At 50.2% G+C, this 25841-nt stretch overlaps 1 protein-coding gene across 3 annotated transcripts; it reads right to left on the reverse strand.

Annotated features, from left to right (window-relative positions):
• Positions 1-25551, reverse strand: ACP6 (acid phosphatase 6, lysophosphatidic). 3 transcript variants are annotated; one of them, XM_077155898.1, is made up of 10 exons: positions 25468-25551; positions 14933-15064; positions 14711-14841; positions 14314-14393; positions 11319-11406; positions 10426-10558; positions 9427-9527; positions 2343-2438; positions 736-901; positions 1-200 (listed from the first exon to the last, which is right to left on the reverse strand). In XM_077155898.1, the coding sequence occupies exons 1-10, from the start codon at positions 25522-25524 to the stop codon at positions 57-59; spliced, it is 1128 nt and encodes a 375-aa protein (XP_077012013.1). In that variant the 5' UTR covers positions 25525-25551; the 3' UTR covers positions 1-56. The 3 variants fall into 3 exon arrangements, with proteins under 3 accessions (XP_077012013.1, XP_077012012.1, XP_077012011.1); XM_077155897.1 differs by lacking the exon at positions 25468-25551 and adding an exon at positions 25017-25425 and having other exon boundaries at positions 14933-15061; XM_077155896.1 differs by lacking the exon at positions 25468-25551 and adding an exon at positions 25017-25425.
• Between the last annotated feature and the right edge of the window lie 290 nt (positions 25552-25841).

Below are 25841 nucleotides of genomic sequence, written 5' to 3' on the forward strand. Positions count from 1 at the left end.
CACCATGTAAAGGCATTTTATTAAAAAAACAAATACACCTTACTTATATCAATCAGTCACTCTCCAGTCCCGAGCTCTACCGTCTGTGTTTGGGAGCAGAGTGTGTGGTATTTTTCTGGGCTCAAAGTATAAACCGACATGGCATTCAAGAACTTGTCCAGTGGACAGATCCCTTCAGAGCAACCTCTTGGCACCTGTTCCTGTGGAAGAGACACAGCTCAGCAGGTCCACTGAGGACCTCGAGGTCTAAGAGGCTCGATTCGCAGCATGGGCACACGCGCAGCCAGGAAGGCCACAGCCCGGCCAGCTTCCCGACCTCAGAGCAAATGCCCTGCTTCTAAGAAGGGACTCAAGAAGTATCAGGGAACGGACTGGAGTGACACAGTCCAGCTACGTCCCTGGGCTGAGAGCTAAAGGTCTCATACTGGGGGGCTCTGTGCCCTGCCTGCACATGGACCTGATGAGGCCACTACTGAGTCCACGTCACCTCCTTAAGACATCATCATTCTCAAAACAGGTCTCCCAGCGAGGACATTACCTTCCTGGGAGACCGTCAGGAGGAGAGGAGGGCGCTGTACCCAGAGGTCTGTAACAGAACTAGGATATGCCAGGGATCGCAGGGAGTTGGGGTCAGGATGCTCCTCAGGCCTGGGGAGGGAGCCTGGGTGCCACACCCAGGTGGGTGGGTTGGGGGGCAAGTGTCCAGCCAGCCCTCGACATACCCAGAAGCCTCACCTCCCCAAGGTAGGAGAGCCGCACAAACCACTCCTTGGATTCCTGGTGCTGGTAGAGTTCCATGGTCAGGTCAGCAGCAAACTGAGGCCACTTGTGGTCAAAAATCCCCAGGGCCATTAACAGAGGCAAGAGGGTGACGTCATGAGCAGCATAGAGGTACAGCTTTCTGCAGAGGAGACAATCCCCACTTCTTTACTAGGAGCTTTGGAGGCCAGAGCTTGCCGCCCTCCTTCGTGTGAGGGTTACCATGTGCCCGAGACCAGGCGACATCTGGAAATCAGCTGAGCCTGCTTTAAAACGCCTTTAAAATGAAAACCCTGTATTCCCCACTCCTCATATTTTCATGAGGAGGGACCCCAGCTGAGGGAAGTCTTCTGGTCTCCTCCTGCCTGCAGGCATGCACCGGCTTGCTCTCCCCTCCTTTACTTCTCTCCTCGGAGTTTAGGAGAATGTAGCACGGTGGTTCACTCTACCTCTCTTCTGCCTCTGGGGCCCGCCTCCCTGTCACACGCCGTCTTCTACTCCAGCTGTGTGATGCACCCAGTAGGGCAGCTGTGCCCCTTGCTGGGAAGACTGACAGTTTGGGGGACCAGGTCCATTTCAAAAGAGGATTAATAAGCCTACTTGGCCCTCCACACATCCTCCAAATGGCTTCTGTTAGTAATCGAGGTGCCATTTTAATTTATACCTGCCTGACCTCTGTATCAGTCTCTTGGGAAGGACCGAAGATTTTACTGAGCCCCTGCACTAGACTACACTGAGCCCCACAGCCACCCACAGGTACAAGGCACAGATGGCAGGCTGCGAACGCCAGCAAGAAATGTACTGTCATCACAAGTACTGGAACGGGCATTCACATGATTTCCTGCTAAAATTCTTGGTCTGTAGTCCCCAAATGCTCATGTTTCAACTTATTGTCCCTGTATGTCTCACACCTGCCATGAATTTCTAGCTGGGTGCAACCTCTCCCCAAGAAGGAAGCCTCCCTCCTGCAGTGCTTCTCCTACCCTCAGGTGTACACACATCCCCTGGAGACTGTGCTCAGGTGCGACGCTGACTCAGCAGGCCAGCCTCGGACCTGGACCGACAAGCTCCCAGCAGGGTGGAAGCTTCTGTCTACAGCTCACCTTTGAGAAACCAGTGTCAAGTGACACCCCAAATCTGTGGTCCTCAAGGCTTCCAGGCTCTATCAAAGTGCAATGCAGGTTAATGAGCCACTTTCAACATCTTAAAACACCCAATGGACATCTACGCATTTATTCAAGTTGTCCCCACTGAACTATCTACTGAACAATTACCTTTGTTTGGGGCTGTCATAATATCAAATCAGTGTGAGATCATAATTAGCTATTCTGACACTCGTTCAATTAGTAACTTATAGGAAAGAATGAACAAATTCAACATTTTTTTTGCTAAAATACAAATTTGGAAACCTGGTAGGAGGGGTACAGCAGGAAGAAAGAGAAAGTTTGTGACACTCTGAGGAGCCCATGGCCTCTGAGGCAGGCACCGAGTCACTGACAGCCTCACTGACCCCTACTCCAGAGCCCTCTGCAGAGCCAGAACCCTGCCCCCCCGCCCCTCCCCCACCCCCAGCTGCACTGTACCTGAGCGAGCCAGGTGCGGAGGCAGGGTCCACGGCCTGCAGCAGGTTGCTCTCCAGCATGTGGAGCAGAGGGCCTACTGCCATCTGGAGACTCTCCCTGTGGTGAGTGAACAACGTGTGAGCAGCTGGCAGGCCCAGCACAAGGGTGCACAGAGGCTGGTTCTGCCTTAAGACAAAGCTGAGAAGACAAGTAGTGAACAAGGGCTGGGGACAAGCAGAAGGGAGAGAAACGGCACAGCGTCGAGTTTTAGGGCTCCCTGTGCACAAAGACCTCCAGTAAAGAAAACACCAGGACACAGACCTGGTATGAATGCGACTGAGATGGGGGGCGGGGGGGCAGGAGCGCAGCGACCAGGACATGTTTGGAAGAACCTGGTCTCTAGGAATAAAAGAGTGAAGCTGGGAAGGGCGACATTTCCAGAAGGCCCTTAGACGAGATCAGAAGGAAATACAACAGCCTCCCAACTGCTCTTCTGTGCCAGTTCTCCTTTCTGTGGAGTTGAGACCACAGGGACATTTCTTATTTGTTCATTACTTGGTTTGACAAGACGCACAAGAGGCCAGCCCCCATGGTGGGCTCTGTGGCTCCCCATTTCCACGTTCAGGCTTGTCACTCATGACCACAGGACGGCCACTGCAACTCAAAGCTGAGCTGTCAAATACCAAAACTTACATGGCCTATGGGATGCAGCGAAGGCAGTGCTCATAGGAAAATGCACAGCTGTGAATGCACAAATTAAGAAAGAAAAAAGACCACAAATCAATAACCTAACTTCACACCTAAGGAAACTGGGACAAGAAGTGCAAACTATCCCAAAGGTTAGAGGAAGGCAGGAAACTGAAGATTAGAGCAGAGATCAGTGAACTAAGAACAGCAAAACAACAGAGAGGCACAGCAATACCAAAGGCCAGTTTTTTCAAGGGATCAGTAAAATCAACAAACCGTTAGACAAACTGATAGAGAGAGAGAGAAGTCACGAATAACTAAAATTAGGAATGAAAATGGGGCTAGTACTACTGAACTACCTGAAAAAAAAAGGATTATGAGACAGTACTATAATTACATGCCAACAAATTTGAAAACCAAGATGAAATGGACAAATCCTAGACACACACAAATTACCTACTTTGATACAACAAAAACAGAAAACCTCAACAGATCTATAATAAGAAATGCTATTGAATCAGTAATCAAAAACCTCCCAAACAAAAGCCCAGGACCAGATGGTTTTGTTGCTAAATTCTTCTAAACTTTTAAAGAAGATCTAACAATAATCCTGCTCAAACGCTTCCAGAAACTAGAAGAGGAGGGTTGACTTTCTAACTCATTCAATGAGGCCAGCATTTCCCCGATACCAAAGCCAGATAAAGACAGCACAAGAAGAGAAAATTACAGACCAATACCCTTTAGGAATATAGATGCAAAAATCATCAACAAAATATCAGCAAACTGAATTCAACAGTATATTAAAAGTATTATACACAACAGCCAAGTGGGATTTATTCTAGGAATTCAAGGATGATTCAACATAAAATCAATCAGCAAAATACACCACATTAATAGAAGGAAGGAAAAAACCACTTGATCACCTTAACTGATGCAGAAGAGTCATCTGACAAAATCCAACATCCTTTCATAGTAAAAACATTCAGAAAACTACAAGTAGATAGGAACTTTCTCAACATGATAAAGGGCATTTATGTAAACCCCTGCAAGTATCTGCAATGACGAAAAACTGGGTGCTTTCCCCTAAGATGGTAGGATGCCCGTGTCTCCACTGCTAGTCGGCACTGTGCTGGGGAATTCTAGCCAGAGCAGTCAGGCAAGAGGCATCCATATTGGAAAGGAAGAAGTAAAACTATCCCTATTCACAGATGCCAGGATCCTATATATAGAAAATCCCAAAGAATGAACAGGTAAGCTATTAGAGAAAACAAATTCAGCAAAGTTGCAGGGGGTAAACATGGACAAACCAATTGGGTTTTTACACTCTAGTAATGAACTATATGAAAAGAAAATCAGAAAACAGTTACATTTATAATAACATCTAAAGAAATAAAATACTAGGAAAAAATTTAACCAAGCAAGTGTAAGATTTGTACACTGAGAACTACAAAACATTGCTAAAAAGATTAATGAAGACCTAAATAAACGGAAAGACTTCCCACATTCACGGACTGGAAGATTTAATACTGTTATGATGTGAAACTGCCTCAAGTGACCTACAAATTCAATGCAATCCCTGTTAAATTCCACCAGCCCTTTTTTTTTTTCAGAAGTGGAGACGCTGACCCTCATAATCATATGGAATTGCAAGAGGCCCCAAATATTGAAAACAATCTTGATGCAAAAGAACCAGCTGGAAGACTCACACTTCCTGACTTCGAAAGTTCCCACAAAGGAAGAGTAATTCAAACAGGATGGCACTGCCATAAGGGAAGGCATATAGATGGAGTAAAAGTGACAGTCCAGCGATAAATCCACACATCTATGGCCAGGCAATTTTTGACAACTGTGTCAAGTCCATTCAATGGGGAAATAATAGTCTTTTCAACAAGTGGTGCTTGGAAAACCGGAAATCCACATACAAAAGAATGCACCGTCTACCTCTCACTATATACCAAAATTAATTCAAAATGGATCAACCACCTGTTTTCTGATTTCCTTTTCATATAGTTCATTACTGGTATGTAAAAACCCAACTGATTTTTCCACGTTTACCTTGAATCCTGCAACTTTGCTGAATTTGTTTACTCCAATAGCTTTCTTGTGCATTCTTTGGGATTTTCTATATATATACGATCCTGACATCTGTGAATAGGAATAGTTTTACTTCTTCCTTTCCAGTTTGGATGCCTCTTGCCTGACTGCTCTGGCTAGAATTCCCTGCACAGTGCCGACTAGCAGTGGGGCTAGTACATAAGAGCTAATACTATACAATATTTACAAGGAAACAGGAAAATCTCTTCAGGACCTTGTACTAGGCAATGGATTTTTAGATTTTACATCGAAAGCACAAACAAAAGAAAAAACAGAACGGACTTCATCAGGATGAGAAACTTTTGTGCATCAAAGGACATTATCATGATGGTGAAAAAACAATCTAAAGAATGTGAGAAAATATTTGGAAACCACATATCTGAAGAGAGTTTCACATCCAAAATCTATAAATTACTCCTACAACTCAACAACAAAAATCAACAACTCAATCAAAAAGTGGGCCAAGTGACCAAAAGGGGGAAAAGAAATGGAACAAAATGGTTTCAGTGGCTTAGAGAGTTCAACTCGAGTTGAGAGGTCATTCTCAAAGTTTCTCTTATGCAAGCATCAGCCAGATATTGCGAATTGCCATAGCTGCCAACCCCCAACCCACAGTATTCCTAAAATCCCTAAAGAATACCTGGGTTCTATCTAAGACTCTGTAACTGTTTTACTTGGTAAGTTTATTTTTTTCAGAAACTCAAGGCCTCCAGATTGTTTCTATGCCAGGTAAGTCCTAAAACACAGAAGTCCCTCCAAGCGTCTCTCCAAGAGCATCAGACAGGTTCATCCCTCCACCACGCAAGGCCGACACCCCTTTCCAGCATGAGAAGTCAGAATGGTCACTGCACAGATATCAGAGAGAATGCTTAAATGAGGGAGGAGGTGTGACGGAGACACATGGTTTTAACAAACGACTACGACTACACTGACGCATTATATACACATTTCTTTTTAGTTTCTAGTTAACAGAAGACTAGAAGAAAATCCAGAAACTGATGCATTGTAATCCCGTAGCCCTGATCTACTGATGACTCTATAGCTGCATAGCAAAAAAAAAGTCAGCTGCCCATGTGTGCATGGGCCCACCTCTAGATGGTCTACTCAGCTGCACTGAGCTGTACATCTATCTCTGACAATACCACACTGCCTTCGTCAACTCACCTTTATTGTCTGTCCTTAAACTGGGTAGAATGCAAGATTGGGGTCAAGAAAGGGGAGACTACGGGCTATGAGATGTTTAGGGTTTTTTTTTTCTTTTTATTTCTCTTTCTGGAGTAATGCAAGTGCTCTAAGATTAACCCTGGTGACGAATGCACAACCATGTGATGACACTGTGAGCCACGTGATGACACTGTGAACCACTGACTGTACACTTCGGACAGACTGTATGGTGTATGAAAATATCTCAATAAAATTACATTTGAAGAAAAATAGGCCAAGGATTTGAAAAGACATTTCTTCAAAGAAGATATACAAAGAGCCAATAAAAAGTACACGAAAAGATGCTCAACATCATTAGCCATTAAAGAAATGCAAATTAAAACTACAATGAGATACTTCATACCCACTAGGATGGCTATTTAAAAAATCTGAAAATAACAAGTGTTGGCAAGGACGTGGAGAAACAGGAAGCCTTGTACACTGTTAGTGGGTACATAAAATGCAGCAGCCACTGTGAAAACACAGTGCCACAGAAAGCTACACCTAGAATGACCACGGCACCTGCAATTTCACCCAAGAACTGAAAGCAGGACTCAGATGCAGTCTGCACACCAGTGTTCATCACAGCATTAATCACAACAGCCAAATGGTGGAAGCTACACGACTGTCTATCCACAGACGAACGAGAAGCGAGACGCAGCACCCCATGCACTGGAGCACTGCTCAGCACATGGTTTCTCTTTTATGAAATACTCAGAATACCCAAATGCACTGAGATGGGAGGCAGAATAATAGTTACGAGGTGGGGGGAAGGGAGTGGAGAGTTACTGCTAAACGAGTATTTTGGTTTGGGATGATGAAAATTGCAAGAAAATAAATAGTACTCTCACTGTGCTTAATATCAAAGAATTGCCAACTTAAAATGGTTAAAATGATTTTTATGTTATATATATTTTACCACAACTAAAAATAAATAAATTTGCAACATGGTATCTTCAAGTTTGTCCACGTTGTAGCAGGTGCCAGAACTTCGTTTCTTTTTGCAGCTGAGCAATGTTCCAGCGTAGAGATGTACTACGTCTCACTTCTCACCTGTCTGCAGCACTGTTCCTACCGCAGTCACTGACGGACAGCACGGGAGACCAATCAGTACTCATGGAGACGAGGTAAAAACTGCCAGCTGTATAAATCGAGGAAGGCATGAGCAGTGCATGAGGGACTTTCTTTCCGGAAGCCTGCATGTCGGCCACACTGAGTGGGACTGTCTGTCCTTGAAGAAACAAGTTTTGTGAAACCAGGACTAACTGGAATGCAGTGAGGAGTGGACCAGGCCCTATTTTAAATGCTTCATGCCAGAAGAAAGCAAACTTTGGCCATGGGCCAAATCCAGCTTACATGACTGTTTTTATAAAGTTTTATTGGAACGGAGGCATGTCCATTTATTTGCATAAGATCTGTGGCTACTTTTATGCTACAAGGGCAGAGATGAGTAGCTGCAACAGAGACTGCACGGCCAACAGAGCCTAAAAGATTCACTACGTGTGTGCATGTGTGTTGGGGGTGGGGCAGTAGGTGACAACTTAGGAAGGGAGGGGCCACCCAGTGGGCAGAGAGGGAAGCCGGGTGGCTGGGCCAGCGCTGCCTGGACACAGGAGGCTGCATGCATAGGGGACAGGCTGGCTCTGAGCAGGAAGAAAGCAGGCAGACTTGTCCTCATGCAAGAGATGATGCAAATTCCTGAAACAGATACTTTTTCCTGCCACTCAGGAAAACTGAATGCTCTGTCAATTGATCCCAGAAAGAGGAGGCCTTTGAAATGTGGTATGAAAGAACTCTTCCTTCTGATGGCCAGAAAAGAGACATTCAGCAGATAGACCCCCAAGAGGCAGTAAAGCATGGCAGGGTCACTGAGAGCTGTCGCCCAGCTGTCCTGTCTAGCAAGCCAGAGACAGTGACACCTGCCCAGGGACAGTCATACCTGCCCAGGACAGTAACACCTGCCCAGGACAGTGACACCTGCCCAGGGACAGTCACACCTGCCCAGGACAGTGACACCTGCCCAGGGACAATCACACCTGCCCAGGGACAATGACACCTGCCCGGGACAGTGACACCTGCCCAGTGACAGTGACACCTGCCCAGGGACAGTGACACCTGCCCAGTGACAGTGACACCTGCCCAGGGACAGTCACACCTGCCCAGTGACGGTGACACCTACCCAGTGATGGTGACACCTGCCCAGGGATGGTGACACCTGCCCAGGGACAGTCACACCTTCCCAGGACAGTGACACCTGCCCAGGGACAATCACACCTGCCCAGGGACAATGACACCTGCCCGGGACAGTGACACCTGCCCAGTGACAGTGACACCTGCCCAGGGACAGTGACACCTGCCCAGGACAGTGACACCTGCCCAGGGACAATCACACCTGCCCAGGGACAATGACACCTGCCCGGGACAGTGACACCTGCCCAGTGACAGTGACACCTGCCCAGGGACAGTGACACCTGCCCAGTGACAGTGACACCTGCCCAGGGACAGTCACACCTGCCCAGTGACGGTGACACCTACCCAGTGATGGTGACACCTGCCCAGGGATGGTGACACCTGCCCAGGGACAGTCACACCTTCCCAGGACAGTGACACCTGCCCAGGGACAATCACACCTGCCCAGGGACAATGACACCTGCCCGGGACAGTGACACCTGCCCAGTGACAGTGACACCTGCCCAGGGACAGTCACACCTGCCCAGGGACAGTCACACCTGCCCAGGGACAGTGACACCTGCCCAGGGACAGTCACACCTGTCACACAGTTAGAACGTGAAAGTGATCTGTAAGCTGTAACACTATGAATAAAGTTAGCAGTAAGTATCCTTCCTTTAGCTCTCCCCACCCAAATCTTCTGAGACATAAAAGCAGAAGGAAAAGGTCGGTGATTAAGAGAAACCCAGCAGGGCTGCAGCACCCTGTTCGGCGTGGTGGTGAATGGCAGCTGTCACCAGCCCAGCTGCACAGGCCAACGGAGGGGGCATTTCAGTCTCCTTCCTCACAAAGGTGCCTGCGGGCAGGTGCAGGCAGGCTGAGGACCCTTCTCCCTACACCCGAGGGAATCTGACCAGGTGTGCTCTATGCCAGTGGCCGAAGGGCCCCTCACCTGTCTTCCCTTTGCATGATGTACAAGACAGTGTCCACAGCTCTCTGTTCAATCATCCGCCCAAAGGTCTGCAGCGCGGGGCAGCCTGGAAGGCCGTGGACCTGAAAGGGCCGGGGGAGTCCGAGAAGGAAACGCAGCTCACCTGTGGGGCCTGGCAACTCGCTCCCGAGGAGCCCACCGAGGCCTGCCCCTGCTAGGAGGTCGAGCACTCAGACAGCTATGTCCTCAAGGCCCTCAAAAACTATTCCTAGAGACTGTCAAGTCCAGAAAAAACATGCTCCTCTCCCTTTTTCATGACTTCCCATCCACTACAAAACAAAAAACACTTACTTTTGTTAAATTTTTAAAAAGACACACGAATAAAATGAAATGCAAGGTATTCGAAAATTGCTACTTGGGAAAGAAAATTCAACTTGGCCTTCATTTTCCTGAAAATGCTGCCATACAAATACTTTCAATAAACCCTCGCCTTCTATTTTAGATCCTCAGCAAGAGGTCGTCGTTTCCACAAAAGCGCAGGGAAGGTTCCCATGAGAAGGAAGCGAGGTGTGAGTAGTACCGCACTGGCTGGCTGGCCTTTGAATCTAGAGAAGCATTTGCTATTGTGCATTCTACGGTACTCATTACATAAGGAAAAGATTCTACAGCTAACTAAGTTTGGAGAAAACAGACTTAAAACCAGGATTACCCAGCCTTCTTTATACGGGCCTCTCCTATTTGTTTACTGTGCTGACGGGGTGTAACGGATAGAATAGGGGATGGTAGCCCCTCCATCCCCAGTGCAGCCTGTCCACAGCACACACCCAGGGACAGGCCTCAAGAACCCGGTCTAGAGGACAGGGCCCTAACCAGCTGAGGGACCCTCCTTGACTACTCCCTGCCCCTCCTGAATTGTCCCTGGTCCCCAGACCCGTTCCACCTGTGGGCTCCCACCCGCTGCTCCCACCGCGGTTCTCGTCCCAGACCCCCCCCCCCGCCCCCCCGGTGGACAGCACCCACCTGCTCGGCGGCCACATTGTCCAGGAGGATGAGGAAGTCCACCCCATCACCGCTGTCCATGCCCATCCTTTCCTTCACCTTTGTCAAATCCTCTGAGATCCCTGGCTGCAGAGAGGCAGCCTGCCTCCGGCCCCTACCAGAGTAACACGTCACCCCTCAGCCCGTGTGGAGCACAGCAGTTCATCAGCGCGGGCTGCGTGCAGCATCCGGATCTCACTCCATCCTCACAAAAACCCACTGGGGATGGCTGGCATTATTTCCATTTTACAGCTGGATAAACCACAACTGCATGAAGTTAAATTACTTGTAAAAGTTAAGTTAGCAAGTGCCAGGAATAAAATCAAAGTCTGGATTTTTAAAATCCCAGTCTACATTTTTTTCTATTATATGAAAAACAGTGCAAAAATGGCTCCTGTTTGTCTGAAAGCAGCATTTCCTTTCTTCTATGGAACACATATGATAGTTTTAGCACTGCCCAGAAATACCTAAAAACTAAAATGTGCCATCACCAAACCAATTTATCCCACAAGGCACTACTGCGGTAAGAGAGAAGACATGGACAGCCTCTTCTGCTTGCATGTCGGGAATCGCTGCTGAGGACCAGCCTAGCTCCCACCTCACCTACCCCACCTGACACCCCGATGCTGGGATGAAAGTTCTGCAAAAGGCAGAGCCTCGTTTACAGCCGTGAGTCAGCACGTGGCCGTTCCCAGTTTTCTGTGCCTTTGCTCGGAGCCTGCCACTGGGGGCAAGACGACAGCCCGTGCCGGTCATTCGGTCCCTCCTGGCCCTCACCTAACAGCGGGCAGGCCCTTGGCACAGGCAGAGTCTTGCAGCAGGTGTGGACAAAGGCTGCCCACCCCGCCGGTGAGCAAGAACCCAGAGGCAGTTACCTGGTTCTCTGCCTCAGGCTCCGGCAGTTTTGGTAGTTGGGGTATAAGACTTCCGAGCGTGCTTCATCAGTGAGGATGACGATGGGTCCTGGAAGGAGGGAAGCACAGGCGTAACGGGGCTGCAGCTCATGCTCCCCAGCACTTCCGTCATCTTCTCTGTCTGGAGACAGAAGTGCTCCAGGAGGCACACAGTCAAGTCTACACTCCAAGGGCAGTGAATGCCTTCAACATGCCCTGCCTGCAGGGTTCCCCTGACGACCGAGGCCAGGCAGAGGGCAGGCAGCAGCCTTCTGTCTCTCGCAACCCCTCTGTCCCCACTGGGTCACGCGTAGGGCAGAGAAGGAGCCAACCCGGACCAGCTGGCACTTCCCAGTAGCTCAGAAAATCTTTGTCTCAGGCACGACCACTCCCTGGACATTCCAATGGAGAATGAACTGTTCTTCACTTTCTCAGAACACTTTCTCTTCTTGCTTCCCAGAGTCTAACCTCACAGATCAACGTGGGGAATCCATGACAAGCTGAGACAGGTGGCCACAAGGCTGGGACACCTCCAAATCCTCTCAGAACCCATGGCCTCACCCATGGAAAGGCAGGCTCCTAGAGGAACTACCAGGAACTGAAGATCAAACTACACATGATGCATTTTCTGCATCTCACAGGAGATCCCTGCTGCTCGGAGCTCGGTCCCTCCAATAATGCCCAAAAGCGTTCTAACACCTCCCATGCTTGGCTCTGTACCAGAGAGGCAATGGCCATGGTAGGTTCCCTGTATGCCCCACTTTTCCACGCTACTCAAGGCTGACCTTCTCTGACGGCAAAAGAAATAGTTCCCACCAGCAGCTCTTCGGAATTTCCTGAGGTCAAGCCACAGAATGATTAGGTAAATCTAAGCCTTGAAGGGCTATTATTCCCAAACAAATCATTAATAGTAAAAAACCTAGAGCTTTCAAAGTAACCTACGGTAACTTTACTAGAATATCAGAATTCAGAAATATCCCATTTGTCTGGACTGAAGAAAGAAACCAGACTGGAAACCCTAAGACCTGCAGTTTCATCCTGTAGCTACAACGAGCCAGCAGGGTGGCCCTGGAGAGCCACTCCCTTCTCAGGGGCTCGAGCTGTTCATCTGCAGATCAAACGGGTTGGGCTGTATCAGCCATTTTCAAATGTTTTAAAATTAGTGGGCCCCTCTGTCCCTGTACACTACTACATAAAGTCATGAAAGGAAAGATGCTGTGGCTGCAAGGGAGGGATCCAAAGCACAGTCCCCTCCAGGCCCCACCCGCTCCTTTCCTGTAGTTCTCACATTGTGAGAAGTACAGACCAGTGATGAGAGGTTCTCCCAGAGACCCATGTTCTCTAAGAAGCAGCAGTGCATAAAGGCATGAGCAGGGGTTCGGAAACCAGACCACCAGCGCGTGCACCCTCGCCCTACTGTGCGCTGTGCGACACCAGGCAGCCTTCCACCTCACCGTGCCTTAGCTGCTCATCAGCCAAGTGGCAACAATGGTGCCGACCTCACAGGGCTACTGTAAGAATTAAGTTAATGTAGGCAAAGCTCCTAGAACAATGCTTTGCACATGGTAAGCCCTTTATTATAATAACGAAAACTATGATTAAAACTTCTAATATAACACATGATAATTTACATGTGCTTGGAGTTTGATACTGGATCAAGACCTACAGTTCATAATCAACATGGCATACAGTAGCCACTCAATAAATGCTGAACGAATGACCAGCCCAGGGGGCCAGACCAGGAAGCTCCAGCTGCCCCCACAGTCTGATTCTCTATAGCTCACACATGTACTGGGACTCCTCTAGGATTTTTAATCCTGAAGCCATATCCCAAACTGGCACCACCTGCTTTAACAGCGACCCTGTCTGGGGTTCCTGGTCTCTGTTCAAGTCCCTTGATACCGGGAAGGCCTGGAAGCAGCTGTGACAGAAGTCAGAACTCCGTGCGGGGCAGGCAGCTGCCTCCCTCCCTGCTGGAAGCCTGTGCCTTTTAGAATCTGAGCAAGTGAAGAGCTTTCTGAAGGTCAGGCACTGTGGAGTACTCCTAATTTAAGGGATTCCAAGGAATGAATAACAGCTCTGCTTTGTCACCCAGATACATGTTATTCCTGTGTTACAGCTAAATTCAGCCAGAATCAGCAGCAGCACCCAATCTAACCAGGGCAAGGCCTGCTTCTTAGCCTGGAGGGTCTATTATTTTACCCATGTGTTTTTAAAGCCTGCTAAAAGTTTTCCTATCAATTTGAAATACTGTTGAAGAGACTCAAGAAAGTAACAAGAACCTCTGCCTTATGGTACCATTTTAGTGTTTTAATACTGATAAGGTCATGCTGATCTGAAACTCAGACCACCAATTAAATATACATTTGAATCAATTACAAATAACAAAATGCACCTTCGTTTGACAGTCAAAGGCCTTCATTACATGGGATTCATGAGGGAAAACAATAAACGTGGTCTTTCGTGATGAAATGATCAGGAACCAGCGAGTGCGATCATTCATTCGCTGAATATATCAAAATCCAAATTCCACAGACTTCCTCCACTGGGAAAGGCTAAACAGAAAACTGTTAATACCGCCCTCATCAAGCTGTGGACTCTCACCACGCCCAGAGCGAAGCAGCGGGCTCAGTGGCTGAGTGTCCCTCCCACCCTCTTTCTTCTCCACAGTGTCTCACCTAAGCAAAAAGCCCCACACAGTTCACAGGGCGTCATTAGGCCTGCCGTGTGCAGCCTGCACAGAAAGCTGAGAAAAATCAGAAGCTGGAGGCCCTTCAGAGCAGAAGTGCCCCTGACGTGGGGCCAGCTGCAAGGGCAGCAGATGCCGGACAGGAAAGGGCCCGCTAGGGTAGGAATACTGCAGCAGCCCCTGCAGGAGGAGAAGGGAGCCCCAAGGAGCAGCAGCGGGAAGGAGAGCGGGTCTTCGGGAGTACGAAGCACAAGGGAGAGGGGCTGGGTTTAGACCCCAAACTCAAACCTTCTTTCTGACGTTGGAAAAGCCCAGCCAGCAAACACCGAGTAGATTCCAGATTCCGAAATATGTTAGTGGAACGAACACTGGAAAGAATTAAAAGGCAGAGACACTCATGAAAGGTGCATTTAACGATCTACATGCTGCCTTACTCCACAGAGCAGCTGGGAGGCTTCAAGACTGCACAGCGGGGCAACCCTTTATCCCCTGCGGGATGGGTGCCCCGGGAAGTCCCAAAGGCTGCTACATAAGGTAGGTTTCCTGTGACAACCCCAAGTGTCCCCAAACTACCTCAGCCGAGCCTGGGACCCTTCCGGGGCGGGGGGAGTGGGCACCGACAGGTCACCTCAAGCTCAAGACCCGAAACCCTTCCGCCAGGAAGGTCCTTGCTCCAGTGACTTACAAGACCTCCAGAGGGCTGAAGACGGGGGAGAGGAAGGGGATGTCCTCCACGTAGTCCCTCCTCAGCCTCTCGCCCAGGGCAAACATCTGCTGCATGCCCACGCTGGTCAGCTGCCCGGCAAACACGCCCCCCTGAGGGGCAGACACGAGTGGGAAGGGGGCTCAGCCTGGGGGAGCCCGAGAAGCACTGCTGCAGGCCCCGGAGCCGGGCCGTGCCGCTCACCTTCAGGAGGGTCTCGTGGTACTCAGAGTCGAAAGGAGAATCCGGTTTGGGGCCACCGCTGAGACTGGTGACCGTGTAATCAAACTGGGTTTGGGGCGGGACCTCGAACAGCCGGGGGCTCCACTCTACCTGCTGCAACCCAAAAGGAACGACACTGTTAGAAAAGGGTCTTTGAAATTTACACATTACTGTCCAGCAGCAGTCAGAGCACCCGGCTAGTACCGCCCCATCCTACACCTGCAGCCTTCCCAGAGGAAGGAAGGAAAGCTGAACTCTAGCTGCAGTTAAGAGAAGAAGAGACTGTGTGTATTCTCCCAGGTGTCTTCAGCCCAAGTCCTGTCACTGCTGCAGGAACACACCCGGTCTGGGGCTGTCTGGCACTAAGCCCTACACCGAAGGACGGAAAAAGCAGCTAGGTTCCCTGGGACGCCAACGTCGGGAGCGAGTGAACTAACGTGGTCTCGTGATCGCACAGCGGTAAGAACCCTAAGTCTAAGAAAGCCTGCAGGTTCTGGGGTTCCGCCTTGAGATTCGGCATCATGCCTCATGTACCTGCCACCCGGTCCCTGCCCCTCACCTCCTTCTCAAACAGTAGCTGCCATCTGAGAAGCCCCTGCTGCTTCACCAACCTCCTTCACTGCCTGCAATCTGGCTCCTGCTCAACTACACCGAATGGTTCTCAAAACACCCCAAAAAGCCACTGGTTTCACATCACCAATTGCCCGCACAACTCTCACACTCACGAGTCAGGTGTGATGATGCTTCTAATACCACACAGCAGTGCTCTTCTGATACCACACAGAGTACTCTTCTAATACCACACAGCAGTGCTCTTCTAATACCACACAGAGTACTCTTCTAATACCACACAGCAGTGCTCTTCTAATACCACACAGCAGTACTCTTCTGATACCACACAGAGTACTCTTCTAATACCACACAGCAGTAGCAGTGCTCTTCTAATACCATACAGCAGTACTCTTCTGATACCACACAGAGTACTCTTCTCATACCACACAGCAGTGCTCTTCTAATACCACACAGAGTACTCTTCTAATACCACACAGAGTACTCTTCTAATACCACACAGAGTACTCTTCTCATACCACACAGCAGTGCTCTTCTCATACCACACAGAGTACTCTTCTAATACCACACAGAGTACTCTTCTAATACCACACAGCAGTGCTCTTCTAATACCACACAGAGTACTCTTCTGACACCACACAGCAGTGCTCTTCTGATACCACACAGAGTACTCTTCTGACACCCCACAGCAGTACTCTTCTGACACCACACAGCGGTACTCTTCTGACACCCCACAGCAGTGCTCTTCTGGCACCACACAGTGGTACTCTTCTGACACCCCACAGCAGTGCTCTTCTGATACCACACAGAGTACTCTTCTGACACCCCACAGCGGTACTCTTCTGGCACCACACAGTGGTACTCTTCTGACACCCCACAGCGGTGCTCTTCTGACACCACACAGAAGTATTCTTCTAATACCACATAGCAGTACTCTTCTAATACCACACAGCGGTACTCTTCTGACACCACACAGCGGCACTCTTCTGACACCACACAGCAGTACTCTTCTGACACCACACAGCGGTACTCTTTTAATACCACATGGCAGTACTCTTCTAATACCACACAACGGTACTCTTCTGACACTACACAGCGGTACTCTTCTAATACCACACAGCAGTGCTCTTCTGACACCACACAGCAGTACTCTTCTGACACCACACAGAGTACTCTTCTAATACCACACAGCAGTACTCTTCTGATACCACACAGCAGTAGCAGTGCTCTTCTAATACCACACAGCAGTACTCTTCTGACACCACACAGAAGTACTCTTCTAATACCACATAGCAGTACTCTTCTAATACCACACAGCAGTACTCTTCTAACAACACACAGCGGCACTCTTCTGACACCACACAGCGGTACTCTTTTAATACCACATGGCAGTACTCTTCTAATACCACACAACGGTACTCTTCTGACACTACACAGCGGTACTCTTCTAATACCACACAGCAGTGCTCTTCTAATACCACACAGCGGTACTCTTCTGACACCCCACAGCAGTGCTCTTCTGACACCACACAGCAGTACTCTTCTGACACCACACAGAGTACTCTTCTAATACCACACAGCAGTACTCTTCTGATACCACACAGAGTACTCTTCTAATACCACACAGAGTACTCTTCTCATACCACACAGCAGTGCTCTTCTCATACCACACAGAGTACTCTTCTAATACCACACAGAGTACTCTTCTAATACCACACAGCAGTGCTCTTCTAATACCACACAGAGTACTCTTCTGACACCACACAGCAGTGCTCTTCTGATACCACACAGAGTACTCTTCTGACACCCCACAGCAGTACTCTTCTGACACCACACAGCGGTACTCTTCTGACACCCCACAGCAGTGCTCTTCTGGCACCACACAGTGGTACTCTTCTGACACCCCACAGCAGTACTCTTCTGGCACCACACAGTGGTACTCTTCTGACACCCCACAGCGGTACTCTTCTGGCACCACACAGTGGTACTCTTCTGACACCCCACAGCGGTGCTCTTCTGACACCACACAGAAGTATTCTTCTAATACCACATAGCAGTACTCTTCTAATACCACACAGCGGTACTCTTCTGACACCACACAGCGGCACTCTTCTGACACCACACAGCAGTACTCTTCTGACACCACACAGCGGTACTCTTTTAATACCACATGGCAGTACTCTTCTAATACCACACAACGGTACTCTTCTGACACTACACAGCGGTACTCTTCTAATACCACACAGCAGTGCTCTTCTAATACCACACAGCGGTACTCTTCTGACACCCCACAGCAGTGCTCTTCTGACACCACACAGCAGTACTCTTCTGACACCACACAGAGTACTCTTCTAATACCACACAGCAGTACTCTTCTGATACCACACAGCAGTAGCAGTGCTCTTCTAATACCACACAGCAGTACTCTTCTGACACCACACAGAAGTACTCTTCTAATACCACATAGCAGTACTCTTCTAATACCACACAGCAGTACTCTTCTGACAACACACAGCGGCGCTCTTCTGACACCACACAGCAGTACTCTTTTAATACCACATGGCAGTACTCTTCTAATACCACACAACGGTACTCTTCTGACACTACACAGCAGTACTCTTCTAATACCACACAGCAGTGCTCTTCTAATACCACACAGCGGTACTCTTCTGACACCCCACAGCAGTGCTCTTCTGACACCACACAGCAGTACTCTTCTGACACCACACAGAGTACTCTTCTAATACCACACAGCAGTACTCTTCTGATACCACACAGAGTACTCTTCTAATACCACACAGCAGTAGCAGTGCTCTTCTAATACCACACAGCAGTACTCTTCTGACACCACACAGAGTACTCTTCTAATACCACACAGCAGTACTCTTCTGACACCACACAGAAGTACTCTTCTAATACCACATAGCAGTACTCTTCTAATACCACACAGCGGTACTCTTCTGACACCACACAGCAGTACTCTTCTGACACCACACAGCAGTACTCTTCTGACACCACACAGCGGTACTCTTTTAATACCACATGGCAGTACTCTTCTAATACCACACAGCGGTATTCTTCTGACACCCCACAGCAGTACTCTTCTGACACCACACAGCGGTGCTCTTCTAATACCACACAGCGGTACTCTCTCACTACCACCTCAACTCCCCGCCACTCCAAACCCAAACTTGAACTCTGCTCGCTTCCACCATCCCTGCCCCAAGCCCTGTGCATCACTGCTTAGAAAAACAGTCCCTCCCAATGCTCCTCCTCCTATCTTCCTGACAGAATTCTAAAGCCCACTACCTCTCACGGTAGCCTCCCAGGGCTCCCTCCCTCCTTCCCACATGCATAACCACCCGACGAGTCTTGCTAAGCCACTTCGATCCTATCAGTAGCTGTTTCCAGGGTTTCAGAGGAAAATACCTGGCCCTCGAAGACGGATGCTACCTGGCCCAGTCCCAGCGCCCAGCTGTAGTGGCACCATGACTCGCCCTCCCCAGGCCAGGCCCTGTTCACTCCAGCACACGTCAGTGGAACGGATGCTGCAAAAAGTAAAAGGCACCCCCTTCGGCTCACCTCCCTACCCTATCGGCCCATCCTACTGCCCTCTGACAGCCAATGACAGCTCAAGTGTTTACTCCCCAGCACTGGCCACTCCAGCCTTCAGTGACCATCTTATCTGCACTCCCAGCATGCTCATTACAGTCAAAAGAGCAATACTAACTCAATTTTCTACTGCCTCTTTTTTTGTTTGAAACCTAGCATTTGAAAACCAGTCACATATGGTATTATCTTCACGCCTCCCAGAAGTATGGAGAAGAAGGCCACTGGCAGTGCCCAGGTCCTCCCCAGAGGAAGCCCCCGTCCTTCCGGAAGGCATTCAGTCCTGCCCACGCTGAATGCTGGTGTCTCCAACACCCAAGCCTCCCTCACTGCCATGTGTGCCAACTGCTATCAAAAGACCGGATCGGAGCAGAGACGCTCTTCCTACCTTCAGCCACAGCTCCTCTTTTGCAGTTCTGACACTACAGTGCCCCGTGTGAAGCCCGTCCAGCGCTCACAGCTGCACAGTGATCCCCGCTGCCTCCCGGGCAGTCCTCCCCGCCCCTCGCCACCCCTTCTCTGCCCTGCATACTTACTTTCTAGCCATGCTTTGCTTCCTATAGCACAATCCTTATACCTCCTAGCCTTTGAACATCATGTTTCTTCTGCCTGGAATTTTCTTTTTCCTCTCATCCAGAAAGACGGCTGCTCATTCCACAAGATTCAGCTTAAGTGTTCAGAGAAGCCCTGACCTCAGCCCTGTGCTCTCACGGCCATTTCGGTAGCTCTCTTCTGTAGCCTGAACTAACTTGTATTAGAAGCGCTCCTCCACGGTCTGTCCTGCCCAAGAGAACGAGCTTCCTGAGAACACAGCCTGGGTCCCCTATTAACTCTGCATTTTGGATGCCCAACAGAGGAGCTGGCACACAGCAGCTGCAATCTGCCAGATTTGTGGAAGACACCAAGATTGAGATTACATGACCCTGCCTTTTCTGAGATCTCAGGTTATTAGAGAAAGCAAGCAATAAATGTAAACATCAGCAATACCATAACAGAAACCGTACGCGCTGCAAGAAACCAAATGGGGGCTGCAGAGTTCAAGGCAAGACAGACCTTCTCTTCCAGCTGGGGGGTTCAGGAAATTTCATGGGAGGAATGGCATTTGAAATAGATAGGATTTAAACAATCAAAGATTTGGACGTGAGGAAATGTGGGAGTTAAGAAGAGATGGGTGATGTTCACAATTCCATGACAGCCTGAAAGCTCAAGCAAAGCAGACAGAGAAAACTGAGTATAGGAAAGAAGTGGTTCGGTTTGCCTCAACCTGGGAGTGGTTTTCCAACTTTTTAGTTAGCAAATATCATGTGAAGTTTAACTTTAGATTTGTAATTTAATGGAAAAACTGGTGTTGGTCTAGTTGGAGTAGAGGTGTGTACCCAGAGCCATCACTCAGCATCTCTTTAGCTGCAGGCTCCATGCAATTGTCCGAAACCCCCCAGTAAAGATCACAACTGGATTGGGAAGATGAGATGAAGTAGTCTAGAGCCTACAGCCTCAACTAAGGCAGCAGGAATAGAACAGACGGATATAAAACACTGGATCAAACTTGGCAAATGAGTAGATGAAAGCTTTATTTAGAGGTAGTACTGGCAGGTGTGCCCGTTTGAATCTATTGTGTACCCCAGAAAAGCCATGTTTTTAAATCATCATTCAATATTGCTGGTGGGAGCTTGTTTATTGTCTCAATGGAGGTGTGTCTCCACCCCTTCAAGGTGGTGTTGCTTATTGGAGCCCTTTAAGAGGGAACTTTTTTGGTAAAAGCTTTAGAACCTACAGAGCCCACATGGCCAGAAACCTCTGGAGATGCAGAAGAAAAATATGAAACAAGGAGAGAAAGCTAGCAGACATCACCAAGTGCCCTCCCAGCTGAGAAAGAAACCCAGAACTTCATCAGCCCTTTTTTTGGAGGTAAGGTATCTTTCTCTAGATGCCTTAGTTTGGACATTTCCATGGCCTTAGAACTGTAACTTGCAACTTAATAAAGTCCCTTTTTAAAAGCCATTCCATTTCTGGCATACCGCATTCCAGTAGCTTTAGCAAACTAAAGCAGTAGTTAAAGAAGGAAAAATTAATAAATATTCATTCTGATTCTGAAGCCGGGAGCCTAAGGTGCCAAGAGCAATGGAGGGATTCCTTGACCATAACTGAGACCAGGACAGAAGAACAGCAGAGAGGTGAGTTCAGTTCTGGACATCTGAAGTCTGAGGTACCTCCTCCGTGCTCCCAGTGCCCCCAGAATATTCTCAAAATTGAGACCTACTATGTCTCTCCCCTTTACCATATTTAAACTCCTTTAGGGCTAAGATGAATTATCCATCTTTTTAAGCCCAGTGTCCAGCCCAGGCCTAACACAGAGGCCCACCAGGCCTGCTCGGCCGTCTAAGCCACCCCTTCTCGAATGCACACTCGCCCACAGAGGGCCTCTGCTGCTTACCAGGAGGTGGCTCCTGCACGTCCAGGCCATCGCTTGAGTCTAAAGCATGAGCTTCCACAACAATACATGAGGCAGTTTCGTGGGGGTGTCCCCCCCGCCCACTGTCATTTCTGCTCTTTCACTTCGAGTTAGGGGCAAAGACTAACTTCTTAATCTCTCATTTACTTATACCCCAACCGCAAGAACTAAACAGATCACAGCAATACCTAAAATATAAGAGGACAACCAATTCAATGTAGCAAGGAGGACAAACGCGAACAAGTATAAAGACCAAAAGGGAAAAAATGGATGCAGCAGTGAAGTTATCAAAAACTGCATCCCAAGGCGGGGGGGTTGATATTTATAAGTGAGCCACAGATTGGAGAAACTTGATCATGCTTAAATATACTGCTTAAAAACGAGAGCAAGCCAACTAACGGTCCTAATGCTGAGAAAAATCACTCCCCAGGGTCCCGCGGAGAGGACAGACAGGGTAACGGATGAACATCATTTCAGAGTCACAGCCACGAGCTCCGTAGCTCCCTCAGCCCAGAACGACGGCACACTACAGCGAAGGCGATTCTATATACTACATCCTAGTTTGGAGAAAAAATACATAAAAGTGAACAAAACCTTCCAACTATATAGATCTCAGACTTAAGCAGCAGTTTTAATCCATGGGTGCATGCGTTAGAATCACCGAGAAACCTTTTCCAAGTTACCAATGTCCGAGCCCCTCAGGGACCTTATCAGAGTCTCTCGGAGTGGGGCCTCAGTTTCAAAACGCTGTCCAGTCCAGAGAATTCTACAGCTTTACCAGAGAACTTCTACAGAGTCCAGACGCTCAGGCCACACTCCAGGCCAATCAAATCCCCACCTCTAGGAGGAAGCCAGGCCTGGCGGGGGGGGGTGGGTTCCTCAGGTCTCTAATGGGGTGCAGCGCCAGCCAAGGCTAAAGCACCAAGCCCCGGACTGTGCAGAGGACCAGCAGGTGCTCCACGCGTGGCACCTGGACGCTGCATCTCCTCGCTGACCTCCGGCTGCGAGTAAGCAGCAAGATGACTGGCATTACGTGCCCTCCTCGTCTATGTTGTCAAATAAATACAGGCGCAAATGTTTTACCTAAGAGTGGGGCTGGGGCAGGGGGCACTGTAGGAAAACTGAGGGGCCTGCCTGGGTGAGCCCACCCCGTCTGGCCAGAGCTGAGGGAAACCTGAAAGCAAACTTGTCTGTGGGACTGTGCCTGAGCCCATTTACATGGTGAGGAAAAACGGCCAATCAAGTTCCAAAGTTTTACTTCCAATGCTCAGATAAGAACATTCAGCAAGGGGACATCTTAAGACAGGTTAAGCCAACAGCCATCCAAGCTGTCAAAAAACTCAAGCAAACACCCAGTTTTAAACTATGCTACTCTCTGAGGACTTGCCAGGTAATCGAATGAAATGACTCGTCACATATGTTTATCTATGAACCAGTCAGAAGTCAGGAAACATCTACCAAAGGTACTTTTAGTTGTAGAATTCTTACCACACAGTCCCTTCAGACTGTAACTAACAGCCAACCCAGAATCTCAATAACAGCCTCTATCGACCCGGATCTCGAAAAGAAAACCTGAACGAGAATATCTAGAAACAAGCCATAGGACCCTGGTGTCACCCGGCCGCGCCGAAGTCGAAGGAGAATTACTTCCAACCCCAGCTTCTAAGCAAAGCCACCGAGGAGCTGTCCAAAGACTGTTAAATCTCTGCCCGGGAGCGGATGGCAGGAGCGGCCAGCAGAGAGGCAGCGCCTTCCCCATCACAGGTGAGGCCGTGGACTCGTGCTCGCGTTTAGTGACGACGCCGACAAAGGTCAACAAAGCCGGTGTCCTCCCTGAGCTGAAACTGCCGCTTCCAACACGAGGCCCGAGAAACCCATCACGCCCACAGGTGCGGGGGAAAGTCCTGAAGGAATCTAAAGCTTCTTCCAGGCCGTGCCCGGAGCAGGTACCGGACATACCGCCCAGACCCAGACACTGATTTGGTCTCCGTACAACTGACAACTCCGTCTCTGACAGTCCAGCCCTCCTCCGACAAGAATGGAGAAGGGAAGGGAATACATGCAAGATGGACAAGGCGTACCAAAAGTATAAGAAGAATTGAGTGACCTCGTTAATATGAAAAGGCAAGGCTAGAGAATAAAAAAAAAGATCTAAGCAGAACATCAAAAAGAAAAGAACTGCAGGTACTAGAAAGTGGTACAGCCACACAGCGGCAAACTAGGAACCTGGCAACAGAACCTAGCGCCTGCCACGCTTACTCATTTACGCGGGAAGCCCTTCAGGGGTTTGATTTCAGGTGTGGCCAGCTCTAAAACTGGCTTTTCAGTTGTACAATATGAAGGCAAGATACAACCCTGAGGGTTTCTGCGAAGATCTGTAAGCGTGAAGCACGCGCCTAACGTCAGGTTTGGAAATTGTTCGCAGCGCTCAACAAGGCAGTGACCTTCCACAGGGAAGTGTCCCAGGCCCCTGCGACTCCCGGCGGTGACTTCAGGCCTGTTCTCACCCAGGAATCCAGTTCTCTGCCTGCTATGAAACCTCCACTGGTTCTCCCAAGAATCCCATCCAGGAAGGGCTACACCGAGAAACGTACGTATTAATCATAATTATCCTGATGAAATCAGGTAGATTTTGAGACAATAGAGCCACAAGTCTAGCCAATTTTCAAATTTTTCTTATAAACTTGAAATGCCCAATGGAACAGGCGAGTCCCAAGACACAGCAGGTGTCACGGAGAACCTTGCAGAGGTCTGGGGTCTCCAGCAAGCCCTACCTGGGAGAGAGCTGCTCTGAGACCTCTGCCCTCTGCTGTGACCCAGCTGCACGGTTCCTGACACCAAGGTCCCTTCCGCTCGGTCACACGGGAAGTGCACACACCCGGAACTCATCAGAACCAAGACTCCTCAGGCCCTACCCACACCCAGCAATCACACCTGCACTTTAACCCTCAGGCGCAGGCCTGGCAGGAAGGGCTGCGCTATGCCCACTAAGGGGTAGCTTCCGACCCGGGGAGTCTACAACCGCCGAGGGACAGATTCGGTCCCTGGGCGTCTACACCCGCCGAGGAAGATTCAGTCCCTGAGTGTCTACACCCGCCGAGGGGCAGATTCGGTCCTGAGGCGTCTACACCCACCAAGCCGCAGCGCCGTTCCCGGGGAGTCTACACCCGCCGGGGGTAGCGGTGGTCCCGGGGCCGTCTACACCCGCCGAGGGGCAGCGGGGGTCCCGGGGCGTCTACACCCGCCGAACCGCAGCGCCGTTCCCTGGACGTCTACACCCGCGGAGGGGCAGCGGCGGTCCTGGGGCGTTTACACCCGCCAAGGGGCAGCGGTCCTGGGGCGTCTACACCCGCAGGCCCATGGGTCGGGGCGGGGTGGCCGCGCCCGCGTCCCGGGTGAGGCTGAACCCCGCGGTGCGCCCACGCGAGCCCTCACCTGCTCCGCCCGCGGGAGCGGCTTGAGGGGGCTCCGCGCGCCGTGTCGAAACACGACCTGCACCATCTTCAGCTGCAGTCGCCGGCGGTCCACGGGCTGCGGGTCGGCCGGGCCGCGCACCTCGGCCCGGGCTCGCCACCGCCGGTGGAGCCAGTAGGCCAGGGAGCCCAGGACGCCCACGGGGACCCACAGGCGCGGGCCACGGACACGCGCGATCATGGTGCGGCCGCGGGGCAATGTGCGCTCCCTCCGCTCGCGAGGGGGCCGGGGCAGCTGTCACCGCGGGCGGACACCCGCGTCCGGGGCAAGCTGGACCGTTCCTGCCACAGTGCGCGGGCACGGCACCCCAAGGAGCGTCAAACTGCCTTCCAGCGCCGAGCCGGCGTTCTCCCTGCCACGGCCGCCCGCCCTTCCCACTTCCGGAGAGAAGTTCCCGCCCAACATCACGCACCAGGCCCCGGAGCCCGCAGAGGAGCACGGGAAAGCGAGTCTCTCGGCGGCGCCTCATCCACGAGTCCGCGCGGAGAGAACTACAACTCCCAGAAGGAAGCGCGCAGACGACCCCGTGTGGGAGGGCGGGGTGCTGGGGAGGGGCCGTCATCCCGGCCTCAGGTGGGAGGGGGGGCATCCCGCATCCCGGCTGGAGCCTGCGGTCTGGCCAGTCCCAGACCGGAGGAACCGCGGAGACGGAGCGGAAGGAGGTGCGGCCGAGTGTCCAGCGCAGACCTTCAAGTCGGGGACGCGGTGGCGGAGCCTAGGCGCCCGCGCGAGCGGCCTGTTGCGGAGCCCGAGGACCTCCAGGTGGAGCCCGCAGCCCCTCCTGTG

Source organism: Tamandua tetradactyla, chromosome 4 (genome assembly GCF_023851605.1).
Source record: "Tamandua tetradactyla isolate mTamTet1 chromosome 4, mTamTet1.pri, whole genome shotgun sequence".
In the NCBI taxonomy this organism is placed as follows: domain Eukaryota; kingdom Metazoa; phylum Chordata; class Mammalia; order Pilosa; family Myrmecophagidae; genus Tamandua; species Tamandua tetradactyla.

Excerpts from the sequence above, each read along its gene's own strand:
- ACP6 (XM_077155896.1), bottom strand. The coding sequence starts at position 25,235 with ATGATCGCGCGTGTCCGTGGCCCGCGCCTGTGGGTCCCCGTGGGCGTC. Across the intron at positions 9,528-10,425 it reads ACAATGTGGCCGCCGAGCAG|GTCCACGGCCTTCCAGGCTG; the intron begins GTGGGTGCTGTC and ends CGGCCCTTTCAG. Across the intron at positions 2,439-9,426 it reads ATCATGCAAAGGGAAGACAG|GGAGAGTCTCCAGATGGCAG; the intron begins GTGAGGGGCCCT and ends CACTCACCACAG.